Source organism: Cannabis sativa, chromosome 1 (assembly GCF_029168945.1).
Source record: "Cannabis sativa cultivar Pink pepper isolate KNU-18-1 chromosome 1, ASM2916894v1, whole genome shotgun sequence".
Lineage (NCBI taxonomy): Eukaryota > Viridiplantae > Streptophyta > Magnoliopsida > Rosales > Cannabaceae > Cannabis > Cannabis sativa.
The window spans coordinates 41,347,188-41,365,422 of NC_083601.1; the positions used below are offsets into that span (position 1 = coordinate 41,347,188).

General features: G+C 34.8%; 1 protein-coding gene across 2 annotated transcripts; it reads right to left on the bottom strand.

Moving 5' to 3' along the window:
• Positions 1 to 1,610: 1,610 nt before the first annotated feature.
• LOC115706920 (ABC transporter C family member 8) lies at positions 1,611 to 7,570 on the bottom strand. 2 transcript variants are annotated; one of them, XM_030634691.2, is made up of 12 exons: positions 7,260 to 7,570; positions 5,203 to 7,157; positions 4,796 to 5,116; positions 4,616 to 4,702; positions 3,843 to 4,460; positions 3,597 to 3,761; positions 3,208 to 3,502; positions 2,891 to 3,105; positions 2,483 to 2,788; positions 2,313 to 2,376; positions 1,997 to 2,236; positions 1,611 to 1,900 (listed from the first exon to the last, which is right to left on the bottom strand). In XM_030634691.2, exons 2-12 carry the CDS (start codon positions 7,153 to 7,155, stop codon positions 1,794 to 1,796), a joined length of 4,371 nt encoding a protein of 1,456 aa, XP_030490551.2. In that variant the 5' UTR covers positions 7,156 to 7,157; positions 7,260 to 7,570; the 3' UTR covers positions 1,611 to 1,793. The 2 variants fall into 2 exon arrangements, with proteins under 2 accessions (XP_030490551.2, XP_030490552.2); XM_030634692.2 differs by lacking the exon at positions 7,260 to 7,570 and having other exon boundaries at positions 5,203 to 7,251.
• Between the last annotated feature and the right edge of the window lie 10,665 nt (positions 7,571 to 18,235).

Consider the following 18,235-nt stretch of genomic DNA (forward strand, 5'->3'; position numbering starts at 1 on the left):
TTTTTAAAACGGTTAACTAATATGTTGTTTGGTAATACATTTATTTTCTAATTTTTAAATCACAAAATAAAAATAAAATTTTTATTTTTGAAAAATAAAAATGTGTAATAATTTTTGTTTTTTAATTTTACAAACAGAAAATAAAAGTATGTTCTGTAAAGTTATTTTTATATTTATTTTATTATTTTATTTAAGTCGGATTTAGGTCTGGGGTTAGATTTGGGTTCAGGTTAGAGAGGTTCAACGCCAGGGTCGTGGGGAAATTTGAGTCCAGGTTTCGTCGAAGTCTAAAATATTGATTAAGAAAAAAAAATTGTTCAAAAAAAATATTGAAAGTTTTTTTTTTCTTCAAGATTTTGATTCTCAATTAAAAAATTAAAAAGTGAAAATAATTTTATAGAACATGTTTTTAAAAAATATTTTCACTTTTATAATTTTAAAAATAAAAAACTGATTAAAAAAGTGTTACCAAACGTCACTTGAAATCACAAATTTTAGTTTATTTGGTTAATAGCATTGTTGTTGGACACCAGTGGTATTTAGTACATTCTAGACGTGTCGTCTTGCGATTGGCTAATGATATTTTTTAAAAATTATTACATTAAATTATATAAGAGTCCATACCAATCAAAATATTGATATATAAAAAGTTAGTAGGCATCCCTAATAGTATTTCTCTTTGATAAAAGGCATCTCTTCTTTAATCAGTTGTTGGTCAACTAAAAGTAATTAATTTTGCAGATCAAAATAGTTGGAGTGTAACAAACGAAGGCTGTAGACTAGTGAGCGAGTGAGTGAGGTCCCATTTTAGACAATTATTTGATCCACGTACACAAAGTACATCCAATAACAACTTTATCTTTCCTTGAAAGTGTAACTAATACTATGAAAGCTCCATTCCTTTAATAGAAGACCATGTGAAGAGATGCAACTTTAAGTTATGAGCCAAACTGGAATATTGTTTGGTTTGTTTCTTATATAATATTTTATGCCTTTGTTTCCTATTGGAATGTGTATTGACCAATTTATCCTTTCTAAGTTACATAAATTGACCAATAACAGTTAGAAACTAATTTAATAAGGGTAGTGAATGATGTACTTGGAATGGAAGCTAACCAAGTGAAATGTCATACTCATATTAGTTTAGTTCTTGATTGGATTTAGGATTTTACCAATAAAAAGAAAATGTCAACAGAAAAGAGAAAGAAAAATGTTCTTCAAAAATTTATAAATGGTTTTTTTTTACAATATTTATAATTAAACTAAGTTTTTTTTTTCTTTTTCAAAAACTTATTATTATTTATTTTTTTAACTTTTTGTTTGAATTCGAGAAAACAAAACTTTGGAAGAATTATAAAATTATCCTAAATGAAAGATCTAAACAGAGGGTTAGGCTTTGTTTAGATCTTAAAATTTTAGCAAGACAAAAAAAAAATCAATCTCCAAGCCACACATTATTAGTTGTTGGATATGAGTATTGTTATTAGACATTCAGGTAGTATGGTACCTAATATTATTTATATGTGACGTCTATAATTAATAATATTTTACAATAGTTATTAAATTAAATTATGTTAGACTCAATATTAAAATTACGACAATAATAATAATATGAAGATATTCCGCGTGTACCTTTTAGCATTTTTCTTAGTTGTAGCAATCAAGACATATTCTGTTGAAAAATGAGCTACAAAATTAATGTTCCTCAAACAATGTATTATTTTTATATACTAGTACTGATGGAACATATTTTTATTAGATGATAATCCATTCTTATTTAATAATAATAATTTTTATTGTGAATTTCTGCTGCAACTTGACCAATATTCTGCAACAAGCTTGGAGAAATAAGAATTGGCATCCAAAAGCTTTGAAGGCTCATCATACTCAACCAACTTACCTGTGAGTGAGTTCAAGTACACAATCCCCATAAGTTACTAAAAAGAAATCTGTTCTTTATTTCTTTGAATAGAGATGAAGTGGAAAAAAAACATACCAAAAGAGAGGACCATGACCATGTCACTATCTATAACAGTAGGAACTCTGTGAGCTACTGTTATGACTGTACATTCAGAAAATTCTTGCCTAATGATCCTTTGAAGAATGGCATCTGTGGAAGAATCAATGGAAGCAGTGGCCTCATCAAGGACTAGAATTCTATTTCTCTTTAGTAGAACTCTGCCTAGACAAAACAGCTGTCGTTGACCGGCACTCCAGTTTTCCCCTTCATCACTCACTGTTGAACCCAAACCAAACATTAATATTTTTGTAATTAGAAAAAAGAGAGACCCAATTAATATATTTGGACTCACCTGATGAATCCAGTAGATTGGGTAGGTTGCTAACTGTTGCTCTAAGCTGACACTTATCAAGAGCCTGAAGTATGAAAAAAAAGAACATTGAACATGGAACTTAATTGATGTTGGCAAATCTCTTTTTGTGTATTTCTGACAAAATGAGATGAATGAATCAAGTGGCTCACCTGCCATATTTCATCATCAGAGTAAAGGCCAAGAGGGTCCAAGTTAGTTCTAATGCTACCCCTGAAAAGAGTTGGTTCTTGGGGGATAATACTGAGGTTCATCCTCAAATCTTTTAGGCCAATAGAGCATATGTCAAGTCCGTCTATGATAATTTTCCCACTTGCTGGCTCTACCAAACGAAACAAAGCACTAATTAGTGTTGTTTTTCCACTTCCTGTTCTTCCAACAACTCCTACTCTAGTCCTTTCTTCGAATGTGCATGTAATTCCCTTGAGAACTACTGGTGCATTTGGACGATATCTAATCTGTAATAAACCAAATTGTATTTATTAACATTGCAGTGAAAATTGATTGGTTACAAGTTATTGTGCTAACATTATTACTCCAATGAGATTTGATTACTTTACCTTTAGAGATTGTAACTCTATCCTACCCATGGTGGGCCATGAAGAAGGTGGCCTACTTCCTTCAATGATTGCTGGAGGCTCTTCTGGGATATGCATGAACTGTTTGATCCTTTCAACTGAAACAATATAGTTGGCTAAGTTGCAATACCATCGAGTCAGGAAAATCTGTGTTCCTGTTAGTGACAAGGCATAAGAAAGAGAAAGCCCCACAAGTCCTGCAAGTGAAAACATTCAATAAATTTTGAGATCATTAGTATTGAAACCAAGTTTCAGTGTTGAAAGTAAGAACATATATAAAAAGGTGTTGGGAATAATACCTGGAGCTATCTGACCCTTTGGAAGTAAAATAAGGAAGAATGCTGCAGTGAAAAGAGTCAAATTTTGAAGTACTTCTATTCTTAGAACTAACCACTCTATGGCTGCATTGGATAGAAAGAACAAGACTGCATCTGTGTCCACAAGTTTGAGGTAATCTTTAAAGAATCGATCCACTGACCCAAAAGCTCTTATTGTTACAGCACCAAGTGATGTTTCAGATACAAAGTTGGTAACAGGAGCTTTTGTTGTTCCATTAATTCTTATTAACTCTCTAGCAGTAGCTAGATAATACCCCTTGTAATAAAAAAAGCCAAGTATTTTAGCTGCCATCTTTCTATTATTAAAGAAAGAAGAAAAATCAATGAACTTAGTAAGGTTTTATGCCTACCTGAACATATACACTAGCAACCAGGCTGAAAATGCCAACAATAAGAACTTGCCATGTGACAGAAGCCATAATGCCAATTGTTCCCAGAAGTTCAGTACTACCAGCCAGTACAAAAACGACAGAGAAAGGTATGTCGTAGTCAAGAATACTCAAATCTGATGAAGCCTGTGATGAAAAATAAAAATAAAATAATGAGATGTCATGTCATGTCACTAAGCTAAAGGGTAGATTTCTTTCAAGGCTTACTCGGGTCAAGATTCGGCCAACTGGGGTGGAATCAAAGAATAGCATGGGAGCTTTAAATATAGCATTGGTGAAGCCAGTGAAGAAAGCTTTAGAAGCTTTTATTCCAAGACGAGCTCCAAAAAAGGCTCTTAGATACACAAATATAGCACTAAGTGTTGAAATTCCAGTATAAACACCAACCAACACTCCACTTGTGATCTTAGGAACTTGAATAGCTAGAGCTAACCAATAAGTTGCTGCAGCTTGAAATGAGAAAAAAGCAAGCTGAGTTACTGTTGTTAAGAATAGAAGAAGTGACCCTTTAGAGACAAGGATATAATCCTTAAATGGCTTCCAACGCACATCGCCAATCTCTTTTTCTTCTTCTTGTGTTAATTGCACTCCTGGTACACTATTTGCAGAGATTTCTTCTTCAGTGTTTTGTTTGGAGTATGAGCCATAACTCTCCTCTGTTCTTAACTCATCTACCATATGAGATTCTCCTTGTCCTTCGTTATTCAAAAGACCAAGTGTAGAGATTGCATCTTTATGAGCATTCACAAGCTGTTCAAATGCTGTCCCAGCTTTCAGGAGTTCTTCATAGCTTCCTGAGTGAGTAATATTTCCATCTTCCATTACCTATAAGCAAAAAAAGATAGAATTTTCCCAAAGTGTTTCACGTTACCAGGATATGTTATCACGCTTTTCAGACTATGATGTTGTTAATTCTGATTCTTTGAAAGATAATTAAAAACAAGTAAAAACTTCCAAAGCTGTTCATGAATATTATTTACCAGAATTTTATCAACTTCAGAAAGAAACTCTACTTGATGAGTCACTAGAATAACAGTTTTATTTCTGAGAGCAGCCATGACACAATCCTGCATATTTTTTACCAAACAAAAAGTGTATAATCAGAAACAAATCTCATGTTTTCATGCATATAAAAATGGTTCAAATTTCTGTTCTCTTACATTGAAAAGAGTAGCAGCAGTATGGGCATCAACTGCACTAAAAGGGTCATCAAGGAGATAGATATCTGCATCATTATATACAGCTCTGGCAAGCTGGATTCTTTGCTTCTGTCCTCCACTCAAGTTAATCCCTCTCTGTCCTATTTCAGTAAGGTCTCCATGGCTGAAACTGTTGATGTCCTTATCTAAAGCACATGCTTCAATAGCCTTTTCATATTGAATTTTGTTCATTGGTTTTCCATAGAGTATGTTATCACGAATTGTCCCACTTTGTATCCAAGAAGTTTGAGAAACATAGGCTATGGATCCATACACTTCAACCTGTTTTCAAATATCAAAAAACATGAATTAAAGAGAAGTACTTCTTTCTTTTTACATGGTGTAATTAATATCTTCTCTGCACTTACAGTTCCTGTTAGCTTTGGTATCTCTCCGAGTATGGCATATAAGAGTGATGACTTTCCTGCTCCAACTGGTCCACAAATGGCTACTTTCTGCCTCAATCCAATCTCCAAGTTTACATCTTTTAGTGTTGAAAGTGTTGACTCTGGATCCCAACTGAAAACTCCTCCTTGAATTTCTAAGCTCTTATCTGATCTGGGAAATGAGTGTCTTCTTTCTTCCTCATCTTTGAGCTCATCATCTAATAAAAATGAATTTAGTCTTTCCAACGAGACCTTTACTTGGATTATTACTGAAAGGGCCTCTGGTATCATTCTCACAGGCTCTGACATGGTCCTTAAAGTAGCAAGAACAGTGAAAATGGTGCTTGCATTGAGTGGGGCACTACCAAGAAGAATACATCCAAAGAACACAACAGAGGAAACAATGGTTGGAGACATCCAATACAGTAAAGTCCCATAAACCTTCTTATATTGTGACTCTGATAACCATTTGAGTTCGCGATCACGACGGGAGTTGATCAAGTTCTTAAAATTTTCTTCCCATGATTGAAGCTTAATGATTTTCATACTGTTTAGTATCTCTGAAGTGGACCTGAGTCTTTCATCTTGAGCAACCATGAATTCATACTGACACTTTTGGAGTATCTTTGCAAAAGGTATGTTAAGAAGTCCACATATGAATAAAGGAAGTAAACCAGGAAGAGCACCATAACCAGTGACCTTGAAAAGAACAACAATGGACAGTAAAAGCTGGACCCCAGAATTCCATCCCAAGTGAAGCCACCATAAACATTCACCCATTCTATAAGCATCAACTGCAACATAATTCACTATCTCCCCTGTTGAGTGTCTTTTCTTTCCCAAACTAGACAGCTTTAGCTGCTTTTCATAGACTGCAACCATTAAAGATGATCTTATTCTCATCCCACTTCTTCTTGAGTTGAAAAACCAGTGCCTCTGAGTTAAAGACTCAACAAACTTGGTAAGAACTAGACACCCCAATATAGAAAGACCTTGTTGGAGATTTTCCTCTTTGCTATTTGCATAATTTACAAAAGCATAGAGTATGAGAGGAGAAACTACTACAGAAATTGTCCTTAAAAGTGCACAAATGCCAATATATATATTTTCTTTCATGTACACTTTTACTATTGCCCAAAGGACAAAGTTCTTTGTTTTGTCTCGGCTACTTTCCGCACTTAGAAGCCCATCCCATGCTTGTTTGAACTTTTGGTAACCTATAATGGCTTCATCTTCAGAACTTAAAGAAGGGATGTCTTCAAGAGACAATGGTTTTGAATACCCCAAGCTAAACAACTTACCAATCCAAGAAAATGTCAGTTTCTCAAGAAAACAAGCCCTGTCTATTTCTGTTCCTCTGTTTTCAGTCTTTTGGACAAGAGGCTGGGATAGACTATCATCTTCATTATGCTGAGAAATCAGTTGCCTGATATTCATAAAAGCACAAACCAGAAGTAAAAGATTCACAAGCCACAGCACAATGTCGATGACATCAATACTTTTTGCTCTGATTAGTATTTCAAGGCTTAGAGCTGAAATCAAAGAAAAGGAGCAAATCCACCAGACAGAGTTCAGAACTCTAAGCCCATTTGTCCCCTGAAGATGCAAAGACACTGAAAGAGATATCCAAATGAGTGCTCTGACAAGGCAAACCAACCAGTTGGAGTGATCAAATGTGTCTCCTTTTGCATTTATATTACCAAAACCAGCAACTAGATATGCAAGGCTTGTGAGACCACAGCAAATTGAAACAGCTAGGAATGTCCAACAACCCCTTCTGTTTGCTGTGCATATATTACGTTTCCTTAAAGAAACTACTACCAAAGACAGGCAAAACACACATAGGAACAGCAAATTTATAACATCTATGATAATTCTTTGGATGTAATAAGAAGAACCCATGTCAAATTTGCCACCAATAATCAATGAAAGCATCCCTGCATAATGAAAATGAATCACAATGAATCGTTAAAAAACAAAGTAAAACAGTCTTTGAAACTCAGTAAGGAAGGAAAAATAGAAATAGTTGTTTTGTATACCAAATGAGTCTTTGAGAGTCAGTAAGCATTTTTGCCAAGTCTTTTATGTTTTCATGGCTACAGCAGAAAGCCCTGGCGGGCAGTTTCCAGGAAAAACCATTTCTAATCCACTCCCTCTGTTTTGTCTGTATTTGTCCTAATATGCTAAATAACTTACCTTTTTGGCTTCATCTTGTTTTTGTTTTATATTAGAACTCATTTGAGGCTGTTGTTCCTTGCTGTTGGTGTTATGTGTGTGTATGTACCTTGTTGTCCCATCTCGAAATCCTACTTTTTCCGCTATAGATAATTCGAGTAATCCCAACTTTCTAAGTTGTATAAAATGTAGCAACATAAACTTAAATTTTTCATAAAAACAAATCGGTAATCATACTCATTTTTCCTTTTAATAATTGTTATTGTAAGGGACATGAATCTGTCCTATCATGGATTACTTTTCAACTTTTTATAACATTTTCTTTCTCATTTACTTTTTATTTTCAACATTTGTTAAGTAAATAAATTAGTAAAGAAATTCTGTATGAAGTTTACTTAGTAGACCGAAAATAAAATTCAAATACTAATTTATTACATTTAAAAAAAAAAAATCTCAAGTATAATAAAATATATAAATCTTATTTTCAATCTTATAAATTATTCAAATAATTCTTATAAGATTTAAATCTTATATTCAATATTTTTTTTTTTGAGGAAATTAGACTCATTTTTATATTGTATTCTTTTATTTTTACTCTCTTTTTTAAAGTCTATTACTTTTACCTCTTTTTTTAAATATTGTACTAATTTTATCTTTTTCACTTCGAGATACTCTCCATGTGACTCCCTTATGTCAAGGTATTTTAGGTACAATACATATAAAAAGAGGTATGTTTCAATAAAAAAAATTAGAAGTATATTTGGTTAATTAATTAATAAAAGAGACATTTTTCAACTTACCCTTATTATTTTTGGATTTTTAGATAATGTACTGTTTTATGTTAAAATCTTTCATTTATACTGTGTCACGCTAGTTTTCTCATTTATACTATTTTGAATTGTTTTTTTTTTCATTTTTACTTGAAACACCATAAACCTTTCTATGATTCCATAACTATCTTCGTCTTCATTGAACCTTCTATCTCTATACTATTTTATCTCAATTCAATTACCTTTAACTTATATATATACATTATCTAAAAATATATATACATCATATATATACTATTTTACCTTCTATCTCTTTCAAAAACTTATATATAGATATACATTGGAAATTTTGATTTTTTATCCTTGAAGGAAAATTTTTCCATTAAACCTAAAATACTTTATATTGGTAAAATAAGATAATATTTACTTAATTCGCACATTACCTCTCTCATTCAAATCTGACTCCTCTCTCTTTCCCCTCTCTTTTTCTCTTTCTCTCTCTATCTCGCACCCTCAACTGCACGCACATCGGACACAGACGGAGACCGCCCACACTTGTCCACGCAAGCTGCCCACACCCGACCGCCTCCACCGTCCACGCAGCCGACCGCCCCCACCATTGGGCCCATCGATCCCAATGTTGCGATATTTTGCACACGCAAGTGTACGTATCGTTTCAAGTAGTAAACTCACCAGGAGTGAGGTCGATCTCACAGAGAGTGCAGTTAAGTACGTTAAAATTAAACCTTTACTTCTATTTGGTTGAATAAAAATTAAGAAAGAATTAAAAATAAGAAACTAGTAAGAAGCAATTATTCAAGAAAATTGATAGTTAATAAAAACTAGGGCTTCGATTTCAATTATTTTCATTGATTATGGCCTAATATGATTATTTTTCTAATATTAATTTCTATGCAATAGCAGGTTTGCTAAGGTAATTTATAGTCTTCTCAGATATATAAATCTCAATTACATGCGAACTTTCTACTATCGTGATAAATTTAACATGCAACAGGCATTAAACACAGAAACCATATAAGTTATCTAAACCATATAGGTAGTCTCGTCCTATATCGAAATTCAGTTCTATTTCACTATAGTATAATTGACACTCACTTCTCAGATCTCGCATCAAAATCATAGACAGTTAATTGGTGGCCAGACAATTAAAAGTAATTAAGTACAAATGAAATAGAATACATAGAAATTAGGGGAAAATAAATCATATTGAAACCATAAAACAATGTTAAACAATCTCCATCTACACCCTAATTAAATGTTTAGCTACTCATGTTTATGGAAGCACAATCACACATATTAACTTTAAGAAAAAGAAGAAGATAGAGAATAAAATAAAACGGAAAACCCTCTGCAGAATGCCTCCAGTATTGACTTCTGTCTCAGAAATTCGTATTCATTTTCCCTCTAAAATTGCTTGACTGAAATCAACTACAGTTCACCCTTTATATAGGCTTTCAAGTACTAAAAAGATAGAAAAACACACATGTTAAATGCCTATTCGAACTAGGAAACCCCCAACACCCACGTGAGAGAAAAATACGATTTTTGTGTTGTTTAGGGGGCGGGCCGCGGCATGCTAAAGCCATGCCGCGGCCCGTGTTGGAGGTGATTTTTCTGCTGCGTCGACTGATAGTATTTTGGTCATAACTCTCTCAATATTTCTCGGAATTGGACGATTCAAGATGTTCCGAAAAGATAAAAGAGAGATCTAGAACTTTTATGTTTTGACTTTTTCCAAAATCTAATCAGAAGATAGTCGAATTCAAGCTTGAAGTTTCAGCTTTATTTTCTAGTACAATTTTCTCTATTTTAAATATCATCTTTTTGTGAGATATTTTTATCTTCTTTCATCTTATTCCTTTGATATTTTCTAATCTTCTTCTATTTTAAGTCTGTAAAAATAAAAGATAACAAGCGTGAAAATGCTCCAAACACGATTAAAACTAAATTAAAAATATACTAAACTTAATCTAAAATTAATACTAAAAATAACCTAACACCCAACACACCAAAAAAAATAGAACAACACATAGGCATCGGGCCCCATCGGACCCACCATCTGCACCATCGGACCCAACACAATTTTTTTTGAAAAATCACTCAACACTATCGGGCTCCATCGGACCCAGCATCAGGTGCCATCGAACCCAATGAGAAAATCCAACACAAGCATCGGACTCCATCGGGTCTCCTATCGGACCCATCGAGTCTTCGTCTTCCCCAACCCATTCGCATGAGCATCGGGCCCGGTGGTTCGGTCGAGATGGGTTCGTGGTGGAGGAAGTGGATCGGCGTGGGGTTTCGTTGCGGTCGGTTTTCATAGTGGTCACGGTGGTCGAGCAGTGCGGTGGAGGAGGTGGATTGGCGTGGGTTTTGTGCGGTGGAAGAGGTGGCTCGGCGTGGAGGCTTTGGGAATTTTGGGTTTGATTTGAGAGAAAAAAGAGGAAAAGAGAGAGAGAGAGAGAGAGTTGAGAAAAATAGGAGGAATATTTTAGAGTTTAGAGAAAAGTATACCCATTTTTTTAGTAGCTATAACTATTACTTTAAAGAACAAATTTAATTATAAAAGATCACAGAAAATCAAATTTCCATATACATTGTATACCATGATTAGGTGCGAATCCCAACATCATTATTATTTCTAGATTGAATCGCAAGTTTGTTGTGGATGATAAGAAAATTGTGCCCGTCCCAAAATATCCCATCAATTGAGGCACACAGCAAGTTCTTTTATTGTGTTAATAGCTTGTAATAAACCATTACAGTAAGACAAAGGATGGCTCTGATCCATTGATGATCAACTACTTTTTCTTTTTTCTATGAAAAGATAATTTTAACATTAATTAATGTCATCCTCATTTATTGTAAGTGGTTCTTATAGTATAAGAGAAATACACTAGCAAGATATTGTTATACCGAAATTAAATACAGTAAAATTGGAACGAATTACCGATAGAATAATCTGGCTGAGTCGCGGACAATGTCGCTCTCTTTAAGACGTTTCGCGGCTCTGCCCGAAGTGTGCACGACAGTCTAGCAACCACGGCGTCTCCAGGATAAAACAGCCTCTGTATAAGTACGATACGTTCTGCACCGAACTGTATCGCTCTGTAACACCCTACTGTTTGCTCTCAGAAAAATCGTAAAGAAAGAAAAGAATTTTTTTTTAATGTAGAAAAGATGTATTCTTACGTTGTTCTGATACGACTTATATAGAAGTCGATCCAAGAAAAAACGGTAAGAAAACGGTAATATTATCGTTCGTGGGAGGAGTTGGATCGTGGGAGGAAAAGGCGGATCATTGACTGATCGCGTTTTACCTCTTCTGATCACGTGTTAAAATTAATTAATAAATAAATAAATAAAAATAAATCTTTATTTAATTAAATAATTTTTTCTTCAAAAAATAAAGTGACACCTCACCCGCCAACCCGGCCCGGCTCGGATCGGTCGGACGGCGGCGGCGGCGCGCGTGTGTGGTGGTCCAGTGTGTGAGTCCTCACCCATGCGCGCAAAACTGGGTACCCCTTGGGGCCCAAACCCATATCTCAAACTTGCACTAGATATACACTTAAAATGTAGTGTTTCTATCCCATGTGGGACTCCTACTCACACACTTCACTTTTCTATTTTTACATATTTCATACAAAGTTCCGACAATCCCCCACTTGAAATTTTTAAAAATATTTTCTCGAGCAACCTCAACAACTATAAGACAGTGCTTCAGCAAAGATATCTTTCGATTTGAATCTTGCATAGTGAATACGATTTAGATTTTACTAGAGTGACTCGAAGTCTTGAACTCTATCTCTAACGTCGTACCACGCACCAATCTTTCAAGGGTGTATTCAAATAAGCCCGTGCGTTAATGGCCATGCACGTCTATCCCAGTATAGTGAACGCTCTAGAAATTTTGCCCAAATTTCATAGGAAGCGGCCCCACTCCCACATTCACATAGGTGAGTCTATCAAGAGTACTCCTGTAGCTCGGTACTCCACTCCACATAGAGTATAGATCTCATTAAGAGTTTCTATTAACTCATCCTCTTATCGCTTCAGGACTTCATGCTTCTCGTATAACTATAGCATGATCAACACATATCAACTCATAATTTGTTATTACCCGTTGAACCTAATTCTTGGGATCTCCAGTCATTAGGTTGGGTTACCATTATGAGTGACTCATTTTTCTAAGGGCAATAGTCCCATTCCTTTCGAAGTTTTATAGACTTTCTCTCTAGCTAGTCCTTTCGTCAAAGGATCGCTAAATTGTCATCGTGCGTACATGATCCACTCTAATGACTCCCGTTGAGAGGAACTCTCTAACGATCTTTGCCGTGCTTACGACGGATTTGTCGTTTCTTACCGTTATAATAACGGTTGGACTTTTGCAATAGCCGCGGTACTATCGCAATGGATCAACACAGCTGGTATCGGTTTTTCCCATAAAGGGATCTCAGCTAGCAGGCTTCTAAGCCAACTTTGCTTCTTCACTAGCAGAGTTGCTATCATTTCAGACTCCATGGTGGACTGTGCTAAAATAGTCTGTTTCTTTGACTTCCAAGAAACAGCGCCACCAGCTATGCTAAAAATATAGCCACTTGTAGCTTTGGAGTCATCTGACAAAGTGTTCCAGTCCGCATCTTTGTATCCTTCAGGGCAGTGGAAACCTTTGATAGTGTAATCCAAGGTTCATGGTTCTCTTAAGGTATCTCATTACCCTCTCAATAGCATGCCAATGCTCTATACTAGGCCTACGGTAAACCCGCATAATAATCCCACGACATAGGCAATGTCGGGTCTCGTACAATCGATTGGCATATCGAAGGCCGCAATGATGCTCGCATAAGCAGATTGTCTCACACCGTCACCAGTGTTATTGAATAGCTTTACACTTGGATCATATGGTGTGCAAGCAGTTCTGATCAAAGTAATTATATTTCTTAAGAATCTTCTCAATGTAATGAGATTGATCCAAAGAAATTCCCTTTTCGTACCTAGTAATCTTAATACCAAGGATTACATCGGCCTTCTCCGAGGTCCTTCATATCAAAGTTAGCACACGATAATGATTTCACGGCATTAGATATATGGATATTTGAACCAAATATAAGCAAATCATCCACATATAGGCAAATAATTGTGCAAATGTCATTATGAGATTTATAGTAAATACATTTGTCACTTTCATTCACTTTGAAACCATCTGAGATAACTAAATTGTCAAACTTCTCATGCCATTGCTTAGGTGCACGCTTAAGACCATACAAAGATTTATCTAACTTGCAAACCTTATGTTCCCGGCTCACAGGATCACGAACCCTTCGAGTTGATCCATGTAAATTTCTTCTTCTAATTCACCATTAAGGAACGCTGTTCTAACATCCATTTGGTGCACAACTAAATTGTGTATAGCAGCCAGAGAAATTAAAACTCTAATGGATGTTATTCTAGTGACAGGTGAAAAGGTGTCAAAGAAATCTACATTCTCTCTTTGTCTAAAACCCTTGGCTACTAAGCGAGCTTTGTATTTGTCAACAGTTCCATCAGGTTTCAATTTCTTTTTCGTAATCCACTTACAACCTATAGTTTTGCACCCGGTGGTAAGTTTGTATAATGCCGAGGTTTTATTCTTAATAAGTGAGTCCATTTCATCATCAACGGCCTTCTTGCCTGGTCGGCATCTATGGAAGACAAAGCTTCTTGGAGGTTGGCACGGGATCCTCCTCTAAGGTGTAAGCACAAAAATCGAACCAAAAGTTTTTTCTACTCTAGCTCTCTTGCTTCTTCTAGGTTCTATATCATTACTCTCAGTGTGCTCATTATCCCTAATGGTAGGAACATTGCTAGTAGATGTACCCCCACTATTTCTTAATTTAAAAGGAAATCTATGTTCATAAAATTCAGCATCATTAGATTCCACTATAACATGTGCATTCAGATCATAGAATCTATATGCTTTGCTATTCACCGCATATCCAATAAATACACATTCATAGGCTCTACTAGCTAGTTTTATTCTCTTAGGATCAGGAATCCTAACATAAGCTAAACAACCCAAGGTTCTAAAATAAGACACATTTGGTTGCCTATTTTTCAAGATCTCATAAGGTGAAAATTTACTCTTAGTTTTAGGAACTCTATTCAGAACATAACAAACAGTCAATAAAATTTCACCCCACCAGTGAGATGTAGCACCAGAATTCAACAAAATAGCCACAACTAATTCAGTAAATGTTCTATTTTTTCTTTCAGCTTTACCGTTCATTTCAGGTGAATATGGTGCAGTCCTTTCGTGTATCATACCATGTGAATTATAAAATTCAATAAACGAGTTTGATTCATATTCAGTTCCTCTATCACTACGAAGCATTTTTATTTTCTTATTATATTGATTCTCAATTTCGCCTTACGAATAATTTAAACATGTCAAGTGCATCATTTTTATTTTTCATCAAGTACACATAAGTAAAGTCAGAACAATCATCTATGAAAGTAATAAAATAACGTTTACCATTTCTGGTTAGCGTTCCATCAAGTTCACATATATCAGAATGTATCAAATCTAAAGGTTCGGTTTCTTTAGTAGCTGATTTATGTGGTGTCTTAGTTATTTTTGCTTGACTACAAAAGATACATTTTTCAAAATCCTTTTCTGACATTTTCGGGATATAGCCAATATTACTCATATTCTTAATGATACGTTTATTAACATGACAAAGTCTAGAATGCCAAACATTAAAATCACACAGCATGTAAGCAGAAGAAGATACTTTATTAAATTCAACATTTAATTTAAACATTCCATCGATAGCATAACCCTTCCCCACAAAAGTACCATTCTTAGTGATGGTGTACAAATCGGCACCAATTGTTTGAGTAAACCCGGCCTTATTAAGCAAAAAAACCGAAACCGATTCTTTCTCATCTCGGGAGTGTGCATTACATCTTTCGGCAATAAGGTTCTTCCCGAGGTAAACTTTAGCTCCACGTTTCCGGTTCCCAAGAACAATAGTGGTGTGGGAATCTCCCAACAACACTTTCTTGTCATCGCCAGAGTGTATGTCTTAAACATAGCACGATCATAGCAAACATGGCGAGAGGCGCCAGTGTCTACCCACCATCCTTCGATCCACCAATCATATTGATCTCGGAGATCATAGCTATAAAAGCTTCGGTCAAGTTAGCTTTGCGCGGAGCGAAGCTAAAGTTGTTAGACACTTTCGTGCCATATGACCCGGCTTGTTACGGTTGTAACACAAAACCGTGCGGGTCATTCGTTTATGTGGAGGTGGGCGCCTTCCATGTTGGTTCCTATTATGGTTCCAACTCGATTATTGTTACGAGGAGGGTTGTTGCGGTTAGAATTAGAATTCGAGTTGCGGTTCGATTCTTAAAATTTTTTGCCATTAGGCTTGTAACGCCGTGGTGTGGATTTCTTAGTGTTGTTGTTTGAACAACAAGCACTTCATCTTTACGGTCTTGTTTTCTTGCTTCCTCCTCTATACGAAGGCGGGTGATCAAACTTTCTAAGGAAAATTCCTTAGTCTTATGCCTGAGAGTACTTTTGAAATCCTTCCAGGAAGGGGGTAACTTATCAATTAATACCGCAACTTGAAACTGTTCATCTAAAGTCATACCTTCTGAGATGATCTCATGTGCAATTTTCTGAAGCTCGTGAGATTGGGCTTCCACAGGTTTGTCGTCCACCATTTGATACTTGAGGTAGCGATCGGATACTTTTTAGTTCCGGCTTTCTTCGATATCGTATTTCTTTTGCGAGCATCCCATATTTCGTTTGCCGATTTATCCGAATTATAATAGTCATACGGATAAATCGGATAAACCGTTAAGAATAAAATTCTTACAGAGGAAGTCATTTTCGACCCAGGAGTCCAAATCCTTTTGTTGCTTCTCGCGTTCAGCCTCTTTGTCCTTGTCGGTAGAAGCTTCAGAAACGACTGGCTTCAGAGCAGTGAGAACGAAAGCAACTTTCTTCATCGTCAGGTAGAACAACATCTTCTGTTTCCATCGCTTAAAATGTAATCCCTCAAAACGGAAAGGCTTGTTAATATCGTTAGACGAACCCGAAAATTCATCGGTCAGAGCCATAGCGGGAACCGAGCGTCTTAAAATTGTTATACCGAACTTAAATACAGTGAAATTGGAACGAATTACCGATAGAATAATGCCGAGTCGAGTCGCGGACAATGTCGCTCTCTTTAAGACGTTTCGCGCCGCCCGAAGTGTGCACGATGCCTAGCAACCACGGCGTCCCCGGGATAAAACGACCTTCGTATAAGTACGATACGTTACGCACCGAGGCGTATCGCTCTGTAACACCCTACTGTTTGCTCTCAGAAAAATCGTAAAGAAAGAAAAGAATTTTTTTTTAATGTAGAAAAGATGTATTCTTACGTTGTTCTGATACGACTTATATAGAAGTCGATCCAAGAAAAAACGGTAAGAAAACGGTAATATTATCGTTCGTGGGAGGAGTTGGATCGTGGGAGGAAAAGGCGGATCATTGACTGATCGCGTTTTAATTAATTAATAAATAAATAAATAAAAATAAATCTTTATTTAATTAAATAATTTTTTCTTCAAAAAATAAAGTGACACCTCACCCGCCAACCCGGCTCGGATCGGTCGGACGGCGGCGGCGCGCGCGCGTGTGGTGGTCCAGTGTGTGAGTCCTCACCCATGCGCGCAAAACTGGGTACCCCTTGGGGCCCAAACCCATATCTCAAACTTGCACTAGATATACACTTAAAATGTAGTGTTTCTATCCCATGTGGGACTCCTACTCACACACTTCACTTTTCTATTTTTACATATTTCATACAAAGTTCCAACAGATATCGGTGATTAGTATCCTCTTATATGTCAATATTAATATTAGTTTAATTAAGTATCGGGTCTCATACAAGTAATAATTTTCAAGAAGTATCACTAGTCAATCGCAGAATGATATATTTAAAAAGTATTAAACATCACTAATACCTAATAGCAATGCTTATAGTATAAATACATAATGCTTTATTTAATACAAGGAGCACTCATTGACTCAATTATTATTTAATTAATTATAAAGGCAGTTGTCATATTTTTATAGCTTTCCATGATTAATTAATATTGTCATATGCTTTAAAAAGAATTAATATTGTCATATATACATATTTATTTAGTTTTAATATTTTTTTTTTCTCTCACAAAAAAATTTACAGCACTCTATTTGTAGTTTTTTCTCTTTTACATAATTAATAAAAATAGTATCTTCTAAGATGTTGTGTTGTATATTTAGAGTTAATCTATGAATGGTTTGTATGTTGCAACGAGATCGATGTCTTTTTATTTTTCTGTTGCTTTATAGCTATTTTTTTTATTATTTTTTATAATTATTTCCATGTTATTGTTTAGGCATTCTATAATTATTTTATAGTTATTTTTATGTATTTTTTGAATGTTTTGTAGTTAATTCGGAGTTAATTTTTGAATGATTTGCATATTTAAACGAGATTGATGTCTTGTTATTTTTCTGTTGTTTTATAGTTATTTTTGTGTTGTTGTTTAAGTGTTTATATGGTTATTTTTCTGTTATTTTATGTGTTTTTTTTGGTGCAGTTGTTGTTTAATTATGTACATTTTTTTATTATTTTTATGTGTTTATTAAGATTGATGTCTTGTTATTTTTCTGTTGATTTATAGTTGTCTTTTTGTTATTTTATAGTTGTTTTATATTGTTGTTTAGGTATTTTATAGTTGTTTTATGTATTTTTGTACCGTTGTTGTTTAGTTTATGTATATTTTTTATTGAATATATTTTCAGTTTATTTTATTTTATGTATCTACATTTTTGTTGTATGTATATGCATTTTGTTTTGCAATTTTTATGTTGGCTTTTAGTTATATTTTTAAGTGGTTTCCATAATATTTTTTTTGTGGAATAGTTATTTTTTATGATGTATTTTTTTAGTTTATTTCTAATAATTTTGTTGTTGTATGTGTGTTTCTTTGTAAATGTACATATGTATATTTAGTTTATTTTT

Bases quoted from the DNA above. Each gene is read 5' to 3' on its own strand.
- LOC115706920 (XM_030634691.2), bottom strand. From the start codon at position 7,155: ATGCTTTCATTGATTATTGGTGGCAAATTTGACATGGGTTCTTCTTAT. The intron at 3,503-3,596 runs GTAGGCATAAAA...TTTTATTACAAG, and splicing joins TTGCTAGTGTATATGTTCAG to GGGTATTATCTAGCTACTGC. The intron at 2,237-2,312 runs GTGAGTCCAAAT...TGGGTTCAACAG, and splicing joins CAATCTACTGGATTCATCAG to TGAGTGATGAAGGGGAAAAC.